Consider the following 17,088-nt stretch of genomic DNA (forward strand, 5'->3'; position numbering starts at 1 on the left):
CACACATCTCCTGACTTCCACCCTGAATTCTTCCACCAGGAAACCTTCCTCTAAATCCCTTACCCTACATCTGTGAAACACAACCAAACACCTTTTTATTTCTTTTTGTTTTTTTTTCTTATTATACTTTAAGTTCTAGGGTACATGTGCACAACATGTAGTTTTATTACATATGCATACTTGTGCCATGTTGGTGTGCCGCACCAATCAACTCGTCAGCACCCATCAACTCGTCATTTACATCAGGTATAAGTTATACCTTTTTATTTCTAACCTCTTTGCAGACACTACTACCCTTTTTCCTTATTTCAAAGTTGATAATCTTCAGAGTGATTTTCTGCTTCAATGGAAGCTGTCCTATTTTCCCCACTTCATGTCTACAAGGTAATCTCTCAGCCCTCAATGTTGCTTTTAAACCATTCTATTTTGTATTCCTATACAAAATCTTTCCTCTGATGAGTGCTTATGCCAATGCCATTCTGATCTATCTTTTCTCTAACTGTATTCATCATGTCATCTAATAATCTAGGCACTTCCCCATATTTATTACAAAATTTAATTCCAGGCTTACTATTCTATCTATCTCTACTCCTGTAATCACCCTAAGAAATTTTAACAGCCATGAAATAGAACCACTAACCACTTAATTCTCACAACTCCTTGACCTCCACAAATGCAGTGATGTTTGTCGGTTTTTTTTTTCAATTTTAAGGCCCATACTTTTAATCTATATGTACTATATGTACACACATATATGTAGTAGTTTACGAGGAATAGTGGTTTTATTTTTTTAACTTTCATTTTGAGTTCAGGGGTACATCTGCAGAATGTGCAGGTGTTTTACATAGGCAAACATGTGCCATGGTGGTATATTGCACAGATCATCCCATCACCTAGGTATTAAGCCTAGCATCCATTCTATTCTTCATGATGCTCTCCCTCCTCACACCAAGACCCCCGACAGGCCCCAGTGTGTGCTGTTTCCCCCCATGTGTTCATGTGTTCCCATCGTGAACTCCCACTTGTAAGTGAGAACATGCAGTGTTTGATTTTCTGTTCCTGCATTAGTTTACTGAGGATGACGGCTTCCAACTCCTTCCATGTCCTCGCAAAGGACATGATCTCATTCCATTTTATGGCTGCATAGTATTCCATGGTGTATATGTACCACATTTTCTTTATCCAGTCTATCATTAATGGGTACTTAGGTTGTTTGTGTTAACTGTTTTTTTTGTTTTATATATATATATTTAAATATATATTTCATACATATATATAAATATATATACATAATATATAAATATATATTTTTTTTGAGACGGAGTCTCACTCAGGCTGGAGTACAGTGATGTGATCATGGCTTACTGCAACCTCTGCCTCCTAAGTTCAAGCAATTCTCCTGCCCCAGCCTCCCAAGTAGCTGGGATTACAGGCATGTGCCACCACACCCAGCTAGTTTTTGTATTTTTGGTAGAGTCAGAGTTTCGCCAAGTTGGTCAGGCCAGTCTTGAACTCCTAATCTCGAGTAATCTGCTTGCCTTGGTTTCCCAAAGTGCTGGGATTACAGTCATGAGCCTGTCTGTGTGAACTCTTTATCAGCCTACCCAATCGATGATTCATTCTTGGCCTTGTCACCCCCTGGAAGTAGTCTGCATTTAAAATCTTCAGCTCCAGTACATCACTCTCTGATCATGGACATTTTTTGATCTAGCCTTGCTAGATGAGCAAAACAGTTTCCCATACTCATGACTTGCCTTCAAGTAGAGTTTGTGGGCATAAACTTCCATTGTCTCCTTCTCAGCTAACAACAGTGTCTCAGTCTCTCTCATTCTCCTACTCTTGCTATACAACATCAGCATCACCAACATCATCAAGTTCTCTTACCTTGATTCCTCTCTGTTCTCCTTTCCATTGACTCCCCAATGGGGCTTTTATTTCCTTCCATACTTAGTTCTTTCTACTACCTGGTGGTAAGAAACACTGCCTTACCAGCATCTTTAAATCTCATGGTCTCCTGTCCTGTAAACATCTGCTACTTGCAAACTGTCAATCTTACAATGATGTAACCTTCATCTTCTCTTCTCTGACACTCTTATAACCATACATACTGGCACCACACAAATTAGAGGAATTTAGATCTACTTGGGACATTTATTTTTAGTTTTTGCGTTTTTGTCTTTCATCGTTTATTTCTTATCGTTTGTTATTTTGCTGGAGGAAATCATTAGGTACTTTTTTCAGAGAGTGAAGACGTAAAATATTTCCTGAATTTTTGCATGTTTGGAAGTCTTCATTTTGCTTGCATTGTTGGATAATAATTTTGCTGTGTGCAGAATCAGAATTTTAAAAGCCCCTTTCTTTAGTTTTAGTAGGTAATTCTCTGTTGCGAATGAGAAGTCTTTTTCTTATTTCTTTACAGGTAAATCTGATGTCTCTCTTAAAAAGTTTAGGATTTTTCTTCTTATTTCTAGAGTTCATAAATTTCACAAATTCACAAGAATATGTTAGGTATATTTTTAAGAATTATTCCTACTCAGTTCTGAGTGAGCCTTGTTTTTCCTTTGTTTGTTTCTTTTGTTTTTGTTTTGTTTTGTTTTCTTTCGAGACAAGATCTCACTCTGTAACTCAGGCTGTAGTGCAGTGATGTGATCATGGTTCACTGCAGCCTTGACTGCTCAGGCTAAAGCAATCCTCCTGCTTCAGCCTCCCAAGTAGCTAGGACTACAGGCATGAGCCACCATGCCAGGCTAATTTTATTTATTTACTTATTTACTTTTTTTGGTAGAGATAAGTTCTCACTATGTTGCACAGGCTGGTCTTGAACTCCTGTGCTCAAATGATCCTCCCACCTTGGCCTCCCAAAGTATCGAGATTACAGGAGTGAGCCACTGCACCCAGCCTAGGTGGGCCTTTTTGATCTAAAGACCAAAGCTTTTTTGAAAATCAGGTACATTTTCTCTATTTTTTTTCTTTTTTCTTTCTCTATGACTTTAAATTTTTCTTTTTTTTTATTTTTTTTTATTTTTTTTATTTTTTATATATATATATTTAATTTATTTATTATTATTAAACTTCAAGTTGTAGGGTACATGTGCACAACGTGCAGGTTTGCTACATATGTATACTTGTGCCATGTTGGTGTGCTGCACCCATCAACTCGTCATTTACATCAGGTATAACTCCCAATGCAATCCCTCCCCCCTCCCCCCTCCCCATGATAGGCCCCGGTGTGTGATGTTCCCCTTCCCGAGTCCAAGTGATCTCATTGTTCAGTTCCCACCTACGAGTGAGAACATGCGGTGTTTGGTTTTCTGTTCTTGTGATAGTTTGCTAAGAATGATGGTTTCCAGCTGCATCCATGTCCCTACAAAGGACACAAACTCATCCTTTTTTATGGCTGCATAATATTCCATGGTGTATATGTGCCACATTTTCTTAATCCAATCTGTCACTGATGGACATTTGGGTTGATTCCAAGTCTTTGCTATTGTGAATAGTGCTGCAATAAACATACGTGTGCATGTGTCCTTATAGCAGCATAATTTATAATCCTTTGGGTATATACCCAGTAATGGGATGGCTGGGTCATATGGTACATCTAGTTCTCCTCATATTTTCTGCACGTCTTGATATTCTATTCTCTTGAAGATTCCTTTTACTTTTCCTTCATATTATGAATGTGGTCTCTGGTATGACTGTTTTGTCATTCTGAGTGTTTTGGTCTTAAAAACTATATTTTCCATTTCTAAGAATTTCCTTGATGGCTCTGTTTTTATAACAAACTCACTTGTATGATACAATATTCACTTAAGCTTCTGAGGATATCACTAGTGCATCTTTTAAAAAGACATTTTCTTTTTTTCCCTGCATTTTATTTCCTTCAGAAAAAAACATTGATTTTGTTTCGATTCCATCCTTTTATGTTTACAATTTTTCTCAATTGATCTTTTATTTTTTGGTCATAAATATACATGGAGTCTTCAGTTAATTAGGATAAAAAGCTGGTGGGAATAGCAGGACTTCATGGAATACTGATTTGGTACTTACTGTGCGTAAGTAGGTGGGGATCTGCCTATACGCAGGCTTCCCTTCAGTATGCGGAGCAGTAAGAAATACAATAAGGAAGTTGGAATGCTCTCATTTGCTAAATAATGAAGACTTGATTCTGAGGATGAAACACATTCAAGTATTTCCTTACTTTGTGACACTACCTTTCTTTTGAATGTTTTACGTATTCTCTCTGGCCCAAATATTCTTTATTTGGGTTCTATACTAAATCCCCTTCTCTTGTCTTGTTTTTTCCAACCTCTCCTTTTGGAGATCTCATCCATTCATGTGGATATACACCAGTGTGGCCGTTCCAATTGCTAAAATTTTGGAATGCTTCCATACTTCTTGGGAAGACCTATTTTTTAAGGCTCCCAAGATCCCCCAACCCCTATCACTACTCCAGCTCTCTTAAGCCTCCCCCGAAGAACTCCGTCCCCTAAATTCCTAATGGTCCATCAGCTGAAGTCTCAATGCTGGCACAGCAGGATACTTTCAGGACTCTGCTTTAAGGTGACCAGTTCTTATTGGTCAGTACTTATGACTCCACCCTGAATCATGTTCCCTTACAGTGGGGATCCATGGCTATGCGTCAATACTCTAGTCATTCCTAGTTGACTTCATATTCAATTTCCCAAAAGAGGATTCCCCACTCCTCACCTAACAGATGACCAAGACATCATGTCATGTCACTGAGAAGATAGGAGTTTTTTGCTTTAACCTAAGGTCTTTACCTAAGACATTATCTGTGCCTCAGGTTTACCATAGAGATCTTGTTCAGGGAACCCATGGAAGGCACAGATACCACTTTATTTGACTGTCATAGGAATATCAAGTGCTAAGCTAAGTTTTTCCCAGCAACTGTATGACAATACAACTCACAATTGAGGAACCTGGCTAGTACTGTATCTAAATGTAGGTATTTACACTTTATTAGAAGGAGAGTTGTGTGCTATAGATAGCAGGCAAAGTAATAAAGTTGTTATTTTCCTATTTTAAAGTCTTCCTTGTATTTTTGCTATAACACAGGGCCACAGCAACTCTAAATGGCAGTAAATGCTTAGATTAAAAACCAACAGGAATCCCAGCACTTTGGGAGGCCGAGGTGGGCAGATCACGAGGTCAGGAGATCGAGATCATCCTCACTAACAGGGCGAAACCCCGTCTCAACTAAAAATACAAAAAAAAATAAAAAACAAACAAACAAATTAGCCGGGCATGGGTGGCGGGTGCCTCCTGTCCCAGCTCCTCGGGAAGCTGAGGCAGGAGAATGGCGTGAACCCAGGAGGCGGAGCTTGCAGTGGGCTGAGATTGTGCCACTTCACTCCAGCCTGGGTGACACAGCCAGACTCCATCTCAAAAAAATAAATAAATAAATAAATAAATAAATAAATAAATAAAAATAAATAAAAAACCAACAGATCATGAAGGCTTTGCAAATACCTCTTACTACCAACAACATCAAAGCCCCCACTCCTCTCCCTCTCATTGAATTAGAAGGAAAAAAAGTCCTTATTTTATGCTTTCCTTTGTCAAAACAACAAATTGGTTATGGCACATGTCCTGCAAGAAATAAAATGTATCCATTTCTCAGTAGTCTTTCTTGCCAAGACCCCTCTGTATCTGTAGCATAAAATTCCTAAGGACATAAATGTAGTTTTAACTATTTTATGAATAGTACTAAAATAACTGGCACCCTGAACTTATCAATTCTTTTGTATATGAGATTTAATAACTTTCTTTGAAAATTTCATATTTCAGAATAAAAATTAACTGGTGTAAACTATTTCTTCTGAAAGATTAAGAGTGTTTGAACAGTAAATTACATGTTTGCTTTACAGAATTGAGTCCCCCCCAAATTGTATGAGAGAATTTCTTCTGATTGTTAATATAATAATATCTGATTTACTTTCTAGAGAATGAATGTATTTAATTAATAATCATCAAATTTAATAGTCAAATTAAGATGGAAGCACAAGGGAAAATAGGTCATAATTTATAACTATATAAGAATATAGTTATACCAAAATTTTCTTTTTAAATGTTTTATGTCTATCAGTATGAGTTAAATAATGTTGAATTGCTATGGTGACAGCCTATGTTAATCGGCTTTTATTAACTATCTTTTAAAATGAAGACTGCTATGGTAACTTCACACTCTTAATATTTTTCATAAATTTGTGTTTTGCTAGTAAGATTCTAATAAAGCAGAGACAACCAAGTGTTTCTAAACTGATTTCTGTTTGATATCTACTGAAGAAAACCGTCTTAGCATTTGGTGAATTTTTTAATGTAACATGCCTCAAATGATTCTTAAAACAGATATTTAGAATTAAATTGAAAGTTAGAAACTCTAGGTTTAATAAAGCTATGTTGCCTTATTTATTTTGAATTTTCATTTCTTTTTAGAACCTAAAATAACTCGTCCTCCCATAAATGTGAAAATAATAGAGGGATTAAAAGCAGTCCTACCATGTACTACAATGGGTAATCCCAAACCATCAGTGTCTTGGATAAAGGGAGACAGCCCTCTCAGGGTAAGTGGTTGTGATGTTAAAACATGTATATAAAATGTATTTTAAAATATAACATTTCTTTACATACTCAGTTACACACTTACAAACTTCTAATATAAAATAGTTTCCATGTACATTTCAACCAAATGTAAATATTTCTGTTTGCATATATGCAAACTGTATGGCATTTCATTTGGGTCTGACTAGGAAAAAAAAGAAATAGGATCCAATAATGTTAAAGATAGAACAAAGGGACGCTCATCAGACTAACAGCAGATCTCTTGCCAGAAACTCTACAAGCCAGAAGGGAGTGAGGGCCAATATTCAACATTCTTAAAGAAAAGAATTTTAAACCAAGAATTTCATATCCAGCCAAACTAAGCTTCATCAGTGAAGGAGAAATAAAATCCTTTACAGACAAGCAAATGCTTAGAAATTTGTCACCACCAGGCCTGCCCTACAAGAGATCCTGAAGGAAGCACTAAACATGGAAAGGAACAACCGGTACCAGCCATTACAAAAATATGCCAAAATGTAAAGTCCATCGATGCTAGGAAGAAACTGCATCAACTAATGAACAAAATAACCAGCTAATATCATAATGACACGATCAAGTTCGCACGTAACAATATTAACCTTAAATGTAAATGGACTAAATGGTCCAATTAAAAGACACAGACTGGCAAACTGGATAAAGAGTCAAGACCCATCAGTTTGCTGTATTCAGGAGAACCATCTCACATGCAGAGACACACATGGGCCCAAGCTAAAGGGATGGAGGAAGATCTTCCAAGCAAATGGAAAACAAAAAAAAGCAGGGGTTACAATTCTAGTTCTGATAAAACAGACTTTAAACCGTCAAAGATCAAAAGAGACAAAGAAGGTCATTACATAATGGTAAAGGGATCAATTCATCAGGAAGAGCTAACTATCCTAAATATATATGCACCCAATACAGGAGCACCCAGATTCATAAAGCAAGTCTTTAGAGACTTACAAAGAGACTTAGACTCCCATACAATAATAATGGGAGACTTTAAAACCCCACTGTCAACATTAGACAGATCAACGAGACAGAAAGTTAACAAGGATATCCAGGAATTGAACTCAACTCTGCACCAAGTGGATCTAATGGACATCTACAGAACTCTCCACCCCAAATCAACAGAATATACATTCTTCTCAGCACCACATCACACTTATTCCAAAATTGACCACATAGTTGGAAGTAAAGCACTCCTCAGCAAATGTACAAGAACAGAAATTATAGCAAACTATCTCTCAGACCACAGTGCAATCAAACTAGAACTCAGGACTAAGAAACTCAATCAAAACAACTCAATTACATGGAAACTGAACAACCTGCTCCTGAATGACTACTGGGTACATAATGAAATGAAGGCAGAAATAAAGATGTTCTTTGAAATCAATGAGAACAAAGATACAACATACCAGAATCTCTGGGACACATTAAAAGCAGTGTGTGGAGGGAAATTTATAGCACTAAATGCCCACAAGAGAAAGCTGGAAAGATCTAAAATTGACACCCTAACATCACAATTAAAAGAACTAGAGAAGCAAGAGCAAACACATTCAAAAGCTAGCAGAAGGCAAGAAATAACTAAGATCAGAGCAGAACTGAAGGAGATAGAGACACAAAAAACCCTCCAAAAAATCAATGAATCCAGGAGCTGGTTTTTTGAAAAGATCAACAAAATTGATAGACCACTAGCAAGACTAATAAAGAAGAAAAGAGAGAAGAATCAAACAGACACAATAAAAAATGATAAAGGGGATATCACCACCAACCCCACAGAAATACAAACTACCATCAGAGAATACTAAAAACACCTCTACACAAATAAACTAGAAAGCCTGGAAGAAATGGATAATTTCCTGGACACTTACACTCTCCCAAGACTAAACCAAGAAGAAGTTGAATCCCTGAATAGACCAATAGCAGGCTCTGAAATTAAGGCAATAATTCATAACCTACCAACCAAAAAAAGTCCAGGACCAGACGGATTTACAGTCAAATTCTACCAGAGGTACAAGGAGAGCTGGTAGCATTCCTTTGTAAACGATTCCAATCAATAGAAAAAGAGAGAATCCTCCCTCAGTCATTTTATGAGGCCAACATCATCCTGATAACAAAGCCTGACAGAGACACAACAAAAAAAGAGAATTTTAGACCAATATCCCCAATGAACATCGATGCAAAAATCCTCAATAAAATACTGGCAAACTGAATCCAGCAGCACATCAAAAAGCTTATCCACCATGATCAAGTGGGCTTTATCCTGGGATGGAAGGCTGGTTCAACATATGCAAATCAATAAGCATAATCCAGCATACAAAGAGAACCAAAGACAAAAAGCATATAAACGTAGTCCAGCATATAAACAGAACTAAAGACAAAAAGACAAAAACCACATGATTATCTCAATAGATGCAGAAAAGGCCTTTGACAAAATTCAACAGCCCTTCATGCTAAAAACTCTCAATAAATTTGGTATTGATGGAACGTATCTCAAAATCATAAGAGCTATTTATGATAAACCCACAGTCAATATCATACTGAATGGGCAAAAACTGGAAAAATTCCCTTTGAAAACTGGCACAAGACAAGGATGCCCTCTCTTACCACTCCTATTCAACATTGTGGTGGAAGTTCTGGCTAGGGCAATCACACAAGAGAAAGAAATAAAGGGTATTCAGTTAGGAAAAGAAGAATTCAAACTGTCCCTGTTTACAGATGACATGATTATATATTTAGAAAACCCTATCGTCTCAGCCCAAAATCTCCTTAAGCTGATCAGCAACTTCAGCAAAGTCTCAGGATACAAAATCAATGTGCAAAAATCACAAGCATTCTTATATACCAGTAACAGACAGACAGAGAGCCAAATCATGAATGAACTCCCATTCACAATAGCATCAAAGAGAATAAAATACCTAGGAATACAACTTACAAGGGATGTAAAGGACTTCTTCAAGGAGAACTACAAACCACTCTCAGTGAAATAAAAGAGGACACAAACAAATGGAAGAACTTACCATGCTCATGGATAGGAAGAATCAATATTGTGAAAATGGCCATACTGACCAAAGTAATTTATAGATTCAATGCCATCCCCATTAAGCTACCAATGACTTTCTTCACAGAATTGCAAAAAACTGCTTTAAAGTTCATATGGAAGCAAAAAGGACCCTGTATTGCCAAGACAATCCTAAGCCAAAAGAACAAAGCTGGAGGCATCACATTACCTAACTTCAAACTATACTGCAAGGCTACAGTAACCAAAACAGCATGGTACTGGTACCAAAACAGAGATATGGACCAATGGAACAGCACAGAGCCCTCAGAAATAATACCACACATCTACAGCCATCTGATCTTTGACAAACCTGAGAAAAACAAGAAATGGGCAAAAGATTCCCTATTTAATAAATGGTGTTGGGAAAATTGGCTAGCCATAAGTAGAAAGCTGAAACTGGATCCTTTCCTTACTCCTTATACGAAAATTAATTCAAGATGGATTAGAGACTTAAATGTTAGACCTAAAACCATAAAAACCCTAGAAGAAAACCTGGGTAATACCATTCAGGACATAGGCATGGGCAAGGACTTCATGTCTAAAACACCAAAAGCAATGGCAACAAAAGCCAAAATTGACAAATGGAATCTAATTAAACTAAAGAGCTTCTGCACAGCAAAAGAAACTACCATCAGAGTGAACAGGCAACCTACAGAATGGGAGAGAAATTTTGCAATCTATTCATCTGACAAAGCGCTAATATCCAGAACCTACAAAGAACTCAAACAAATTTACAAGAAAAAAACAACCTCATCAAAAAGTGGGCAAAGGATATGAACAGACACTTCTGAAAAGAAGACATTCATACAGCCAACAGACACATGAAAAAATGCTCATCATCACTGGCCATCAGAGAAATGCAAATCAAAACCACAATGAGATACCATCTCATGCCAGTTAGAATGGCAATCATTAAAAAATCAGGAAACAACAGGTGCTGGAGAGGATGTGGAGAAATAGGAACACTTTTACACTGTTGGTGGGAGTGTAAACTAGTTCAACCATTGTGGAAAACAGTGTGGCGATTCCTCAAGGATCTAGAACTAGAAATACCATATGACCCAGCCATCCCATTACTGGGGATATACCCAAAGGATTATAAATCATGCTGCTATAAAGACACATGCACACATATGTTTATTGCAGCACTATTCACAATAGCAAAGACTTGGAATCAACCCAAATGTCCATCAGTGACAGACTGGATTAAGAAAATGTGGCACATATACACCATGGAATACTATGCAGTCATAAAAATGGATGAGTTCGTGTCCTTTGTAGAGACATGGATGCAGCTGGAAACCATCACTCTCAGCAAACTATCGCCAAGAACAGAAAACCAAACATCGCATGTTCTCACTCATAGGTGGGAATTGAACAATGAGATCACTTGGACACCGGGGCCTATTGTGGGGAGGGGGGAGAGGGAAAGGGGAGAGGGTTAGCATTAGGAGATATACCTAATGTAAATGGCGAGTTAATGGGGCACACACCAATATGGCACATGTATACATATGTAACAAACCTGCACATTGTGTACATGTAACCTAGAACTTAAAGTATAATAATAAGAAAAAATAATGCATTAGTAGGGTATATGAGTTACAACCAATGAACTAATATTGATACATTATCATTAAATTTATAGTTTACATTTAAAAAAAAAGATAGAAAAGGAGGCAATGCAAAAGCAAACCTGGAATCACTTGTGTTTGTTGACTGGTTATGTCATTTATTTTTTTAATGTTGAATTTGAGACGTAGGGGATGAAAAAGAGACACTAAAACCCAGGCTTTAGAACTGACAATTTCTGGAAGGAGGGATGGAGACAAGGTTCGGAAGAAAAGAAATGAGAGCTCTGGAGAGAAGTTAGGCGAAAAGACTCAAGATTCATACACAAATACCTTGGCAAATCCCTCCTGAGTCACGAAGAGTAGTCACACCTGTAATTCCAGCACTTCAGGATGCCAAGGCAGGCGGATCACCTGAGGTCGGGAGTTCAAGACCAGCCTGGCCAACATGGCGAAATCCTGTCTCTACTAAAAATACAAAAATTAGCTGGATGTGGTGGTGCGTGCCTATAATCCCAGCTACTCAGGAGGCTGAGGCAGAAGAATCACTTGAACCTGAGAGGCAGAGGTTGCAAGATCGCACCCTGCACTCTAGCCTGGGCAATAGAATGAGAGTCCATTTCAAAAAAAAAAAGTTATTATCTATACGCTTATTTTGTACTGCCTCTGTATCTTATCCCCACATTTATTGATAAATTATTATATGGCATCATTATTGTCTTTCCATCTTTGTATCACCTAAAAGATCACAGACTATGTTTCTCATTTAACAATGCATAGTGTATTTTATAGGGAATGCAAAGGTGTCACCATATGTCAATTAACTGAACTAAGGTACAAAATTATTCAGCTCTGCTTTATTTAAAATAAAATAAATATTGCTAATTTTTAATGATTATCTAATTATCTGGCTTTCCTTTTGTTATAAATCTTGGTGCATTTCCTACAATGACAAACAAGGGTGGTTGTACTTATGTTACTGAATTTAGGGTCCAAAACAGAAAAGACAGATGTAATATTTAAACTCTAAGGAGTAATTTTAATATTTTGTGTGAAATTTTCTAGCATTTCAAAGGACATGTACTCTTCTAAAGATACCATCTAGGGTGCAAGGTAAACTTGATAGTTAAAAGTAATGCATTTATTTATTTTTATTTCAATAGTTTTTGGGGTACTAGTGGTTTTGGGTTACATGGATGAACTAACTGTATAGTGGCCAAGTCTGAGATTTTAGTGCATCTATCACCCAAGTGCTGTACATTATACCCAGTATGTAGTTTTGTATGCCTCACCACCCCCTTCTGCAACATCTCCCCCTTCTAAAAGCAATGCTTTTAATCCGATTTAGCAGTGACTTTGGGGAAGTAAAATAAGCCCTTACATATATATTCATGTGATGAAAGAAAATAAAAATAAACTATACCTCATAGGACCCTGGTGAAGATTAACTTAGGTACTCCTGCACTATTTCATTTAATGTTGTATGTTTTATATAATAAGTGCCCAATAAAAGTCAAAGTGATATCTTTGATGATAATAGTGATGACAGTAAGTTGATGATATTTGGCAAATGTATCCTTGATAGACCCTTAAACATTTTTGAATTCACGTCCCTATCTCTGGCAGGAAAATTCCCGAACTGCAGTTCTTGAATCTGGGAGCTTGAGGATTCATAACGTACAAAAGGAAGATGCAGGACAGTATCGATGTGTGGCCAAAAACAGCCTTGGGACAGCATATTCAAAAGTGGTGAAGCTGGAAGTTGAGGGTAAGGAGCTGCATTTGTTCCACTCACAGTGTGACCAGGGGCCTCACTCTCTATTATGAAGGCTGCACTTGGACTTGGGAGAGAATAGATGTGGGCAGCCCAGTTCCCTCAGTTGTTCCAGATATTAGGCCATAAGGTCAAGCCTATGATAACAGAATAGGAAAACTGAAAAAGAAAGAAATTTTCACTAGTATAAAAGGTCATATTCCATTGATTACTTACAATCACTGGTAATTTTTACCAAACAGACTAAATTTACTGTAATAGTAAAATAATAGAAATCCATTTTAGAATGTCTTCCTGGTTTGGATGATTATTCCCTCATTTACAAACTTGGGCACAACAATTTTAATCTTTTTCATCATATAGAGCAACTTTAAAAAGATGTGATAAGGGGGAAAAAGTAGCTATTTTCAGATAGTATTCTATCACAAAGCTTGAAAAAAAAAAAAAATAAAACATTAACTCAAATCGTAAAGCCAAAAAGAATCTCAGTTCTATGAGTTATGTTGTCAAAATAGTTTTTCTTTTCTTTCTAAAAATATTTTTTAATCAGCTAATTCAACAACTTGGTGTGAAAGGTCTTCACTGAGAAATCAGAATCCAAATAGGTCTAGGTGTTCTATTCGCTTGTTAGTCGGGTCCTTTCTGACCTAAAATTGCACCACATTTTGCTTAAAAAGAACTACCAGCACACCTCTATTATGTGAGTAAACTGAGTACACACCCTTCCTAGCTCTTCCTGTTGTATGCCAGAGAATTAACATCTTTGGCTCCTAGCTTTCTCACCTGTTAAGTGGGGTTTGCTCTATTTAATGAAGTTAGATGTTGATAGTGATAGCAGAGCATCTGGTCCTGTGTGCACCCTCAGTAAATGTTGGCTATAAGAATTATCATCTATTTTTCTGCTTTTCTCTTATCTGATTGATAAGTGTTAAAGTATCACATACTGGCACAAATTACAGTTCAATCAGGAAAAGACTTGAAGAGTTCTCCATATTTTGCTTTGATTCTATCCTACTTTCCTTAGGCCAAAATCTATCTTTTTCTGCGTATTTCCTTCTCATTCATATCGTTTTCTATTAACCCCTTTAAGATTATTTTTATTTCCTTGATGGACATTCCTGCCACATCTTTAATGAGCTCGTTTCCCACATTTGCCTCTAATTGAGGTAACATCTTTATTATGTCATTGGACCAATTGCTCATAAAACGTTCATTAATTCCTCATGGAAAATAATGAGGTTGGTGGGAATAGTGGCTGTCAGAATACAAAAACACTTTTTCTGGAAGTTGCTGTAATTTAATATCTTCTAAATAATCGGTGCTCTTTAAAGCTCAGTATTCAACAACCAGTTGATGTGATTTATTCAGTAAAAACTAAATAAACCTACAAACCCACCCAGACACACATTCAGACTCACTGAGTATCTATCTCCCTAGATCCAGTGTTTTCTTGTCCTGTCTAAGGAATGATGCAGAATTAATGCTATCCATTTGTATAAAATACCAGAAAGAGTTTTTCATTTTAAGATATTAAAAATAAGGCTTCTGTATTATCGTATTTAATACTGATCATTTAGGTCACTAGCTTCATAGGTATTAAAACAATTTGCTTTACCTTGGACCTAGAGAAAATCATCACCGAACTCCATTAGTTGGAGTTATTATACAGTTTGGTTTTGTGTTACCATTTAATTTTGTATCATGCCTGTCAGTAGCACTGAATACTGCCTCTTTTTTCATAACAACCTTTAAATGGTCATGCTTAGTGCTTTAAAAGTTAATATATGCTAGAGACTGTATTAAATTTGCTAATACTGAGAGCTCATAATATCATTTAAAGTTACTCTAACTGTAGGTAATAAGATGTTAGCACATATGTCTATTTCTACCCTCATCTTAGTCCCTATTAAAATAGCCAAAAGATGTGACATGCTTAGCACAATTGCTGGTACATAATAAACATTTAATAAATGGAATCTACTATACTTATTATGATTAAAACATAAAATTGTAACAAATTTGCTTTGGCTCTGAAAGCTCTGAAAGGTTGACTTCCACTTGAAGAAATAGTTGAGGTATTTTCATAAGATATAATGTAGATGTGACCTACTTAGAGGTAGGGCTACCTCAACATACAACTCAGAACAAGTTTTTTTAAAAAAGCAACTGAGAAATGACTGGAAAAACCTCAAAAGTACATGCAGATGCCTGCTAGTTTGGCAATAATGAGGACTGAAGATGATGAGGCAGGGCCATGGTCAGTTGGGGCAGACGAGCATATGTATGTATCAAGTCGTAACCTTGCAAATTAGTTATATAATGGCTATATCGAATCAGAACTCTATGGTGCCATTTGATGCTGGGCTACACTTAACCCAGATGGGCATACAGGAAAAGATACGGTTTTGTCATTGATAACCTCTAATAAAGACAAACATACCAGGCCATGGGTTGAGTACAATGTGGTAACTAAATCTTTGCTGTAACAAATGTGAAAGAAACACCCTACCACAAAGAAGTAAAGCTCCCTTTCTAGATTGCCATTCTCAAACTGCTGGATCTCTGCAATGGAAATGTAAAGGTATCCTATACTTTGGTCTTGCCTTAAAATGTTCAACCAGTGACATACAGAATTATTGATGGAACCATCTAACTCAAGCACGGTGCAGCATGGATGTCTTTTTGAAAGGATGTCCAATGGGAAGACTAACATTTTAAAAGGTTCCATTGAGGCTAAATGTTTTATGTGGAGTATCTTGTTTAATCCTCACTAAAAGTCTGTAACAAGGGCCCTATATTCTGCCATTTTAGGGAACAGGAATAGAGAGGATAGCTAACTTACACAAGGCTGCACAGATAGCTGTGTCTAAGAATTTGAGTAAGGCTGAATACTGTCTGTTCTATTAAAAAATGAGATAGTCCTATGTGACATTGTCAAGAGAAGTGTCCAGATGAAAACGAGGGGAAAAGCCAGAATTCTGCAAATGAAGACGTTGGGAGTTGAAAAAAAAGAGACAGGAGGTATTGACACATTTTTCAATAAATTTTTCAGACAAAGGGAAGGAGCCATAAAAGGGAGCAGTAGCTGGAGCTATGTTTGGTGTGTAGATCATGTTGCATTGCAAGATTTCTCTTTGAAAAAGATTGAAATGTAAAAAAAATTAAATGTTAAAATATTAATGAGACTGAGCTCAGAGAGAAGGAAAATTCGAACATACATAAGAAAATATTCAAGCGAATGTGGTGCTGGAAAATGCACAAGGGTTGTATTCGGGGGCCAAGTAGAATGATAAACTGTATACAGAGGGTGACCACATGTTCTAGTTTTCCCAAGACAGTTCTGGTTTACACCTGTTGTCCTGGAATCATTATTAATAGAGTCTCTCTTTTACTTTCAGAGGTATCTAAGCTTCCACGATAAATTATATGGTCACTCTCCTTAGACAGGAAGACAGCATGTCCTCGTATTAGGAAGAAAGGAGAAGGGGGCTGTTTTCAGTATAAATTAGTTCATAAGTTTGGTGGATGGAATTTGAGAAAATTCTGTTCTTATGGTCTCTATTTCCTCTAGGAAGGAGAAATTAGGGTTATCTTTTGAAAACACTTTTGTTAAAGGGTCAGGGAAGGGGGTGGGGATGAGGTGAGTTCTAAAATAGCTGTGGGATGGGAGAGATGACTCACAAAGTAAACCAGGAAGGTAGGGCAGCATTAAAGCTTTAGTAGAGAGCAGGACCATGAATATGGAGTGGTATCAATCTGCATGGTTGCAGGGTTTTTTCTCCAGTGTTGCTCTGCTAGACAGCTGTAAGTTCAGAAAATTGCAGAAAGCTAAATTCAAAGGCAAGACATAAGTGTTGGAGTTTTGTCAGGAAGGAAAATAGGGCAAAGGATTTGAGACTATTGCAAAAGAGAGATTGAAGCAATGAATCATGGAATCTTTACGTACCAAATACACCTGTAATTTCTCTTTTCCTTCCTTCCTTCCTTCCTTCCTTCCTTCCTTCCTTCCTTCCTTCCTTCCTTCCTTCCTTCCTTCCTTCCTCCCTCCCTCCCTCCCTTCCTTTCTCTCTCTCTCTCTCTCT

The 17,088-nt window shown here is 37.0% G+C and overlaps 1 protein-coding gene across 2 annotated transcripts in view; it reads left to right on the forward strand.

Annotated features, from left to right (window-relative positions):
* The window catches only part of MUSK (muscle associated receptor tyrosine kinase), a 135,946-nt gene that overhangs the window by 18,798 nt on the left and 100,060 nt on the right, over window positions 1-17,088 (forward strand). For both annotated transcript variants that reach the window (XM_073021836.1, XM_073021835.1), the window contains exons 4-5: window positions 6,457-6,584; window positions 12,859-13,000. In XM_073021836.1, coding sequence (XP_072877937.1) covers window positions 6,457-6,584; window positions 12,859-13,000 — 270 coding nt within the window. The remainder of the gene's footprint in view (window positions 1-6,456; window positions 6,585-12,858; window positions 13,001-17,088) is intronic.

Source organism: Chlorocebus sabaeus, chromosome 12 (assembly GCF_047675955.1).
Source record: "Chlorocebus sabaeus isolate Y175 chromosome 12, mChlSab1.0.hap1, whole genome shotgun sequence".
In the NCBI taxonomy this organism is placed as follows: Eukaryota; Metazoa; Chordata; class Mammalia; order Primates; family Cercopithecidae; genus Chlorocebus; species Chlorocebus sabaeus.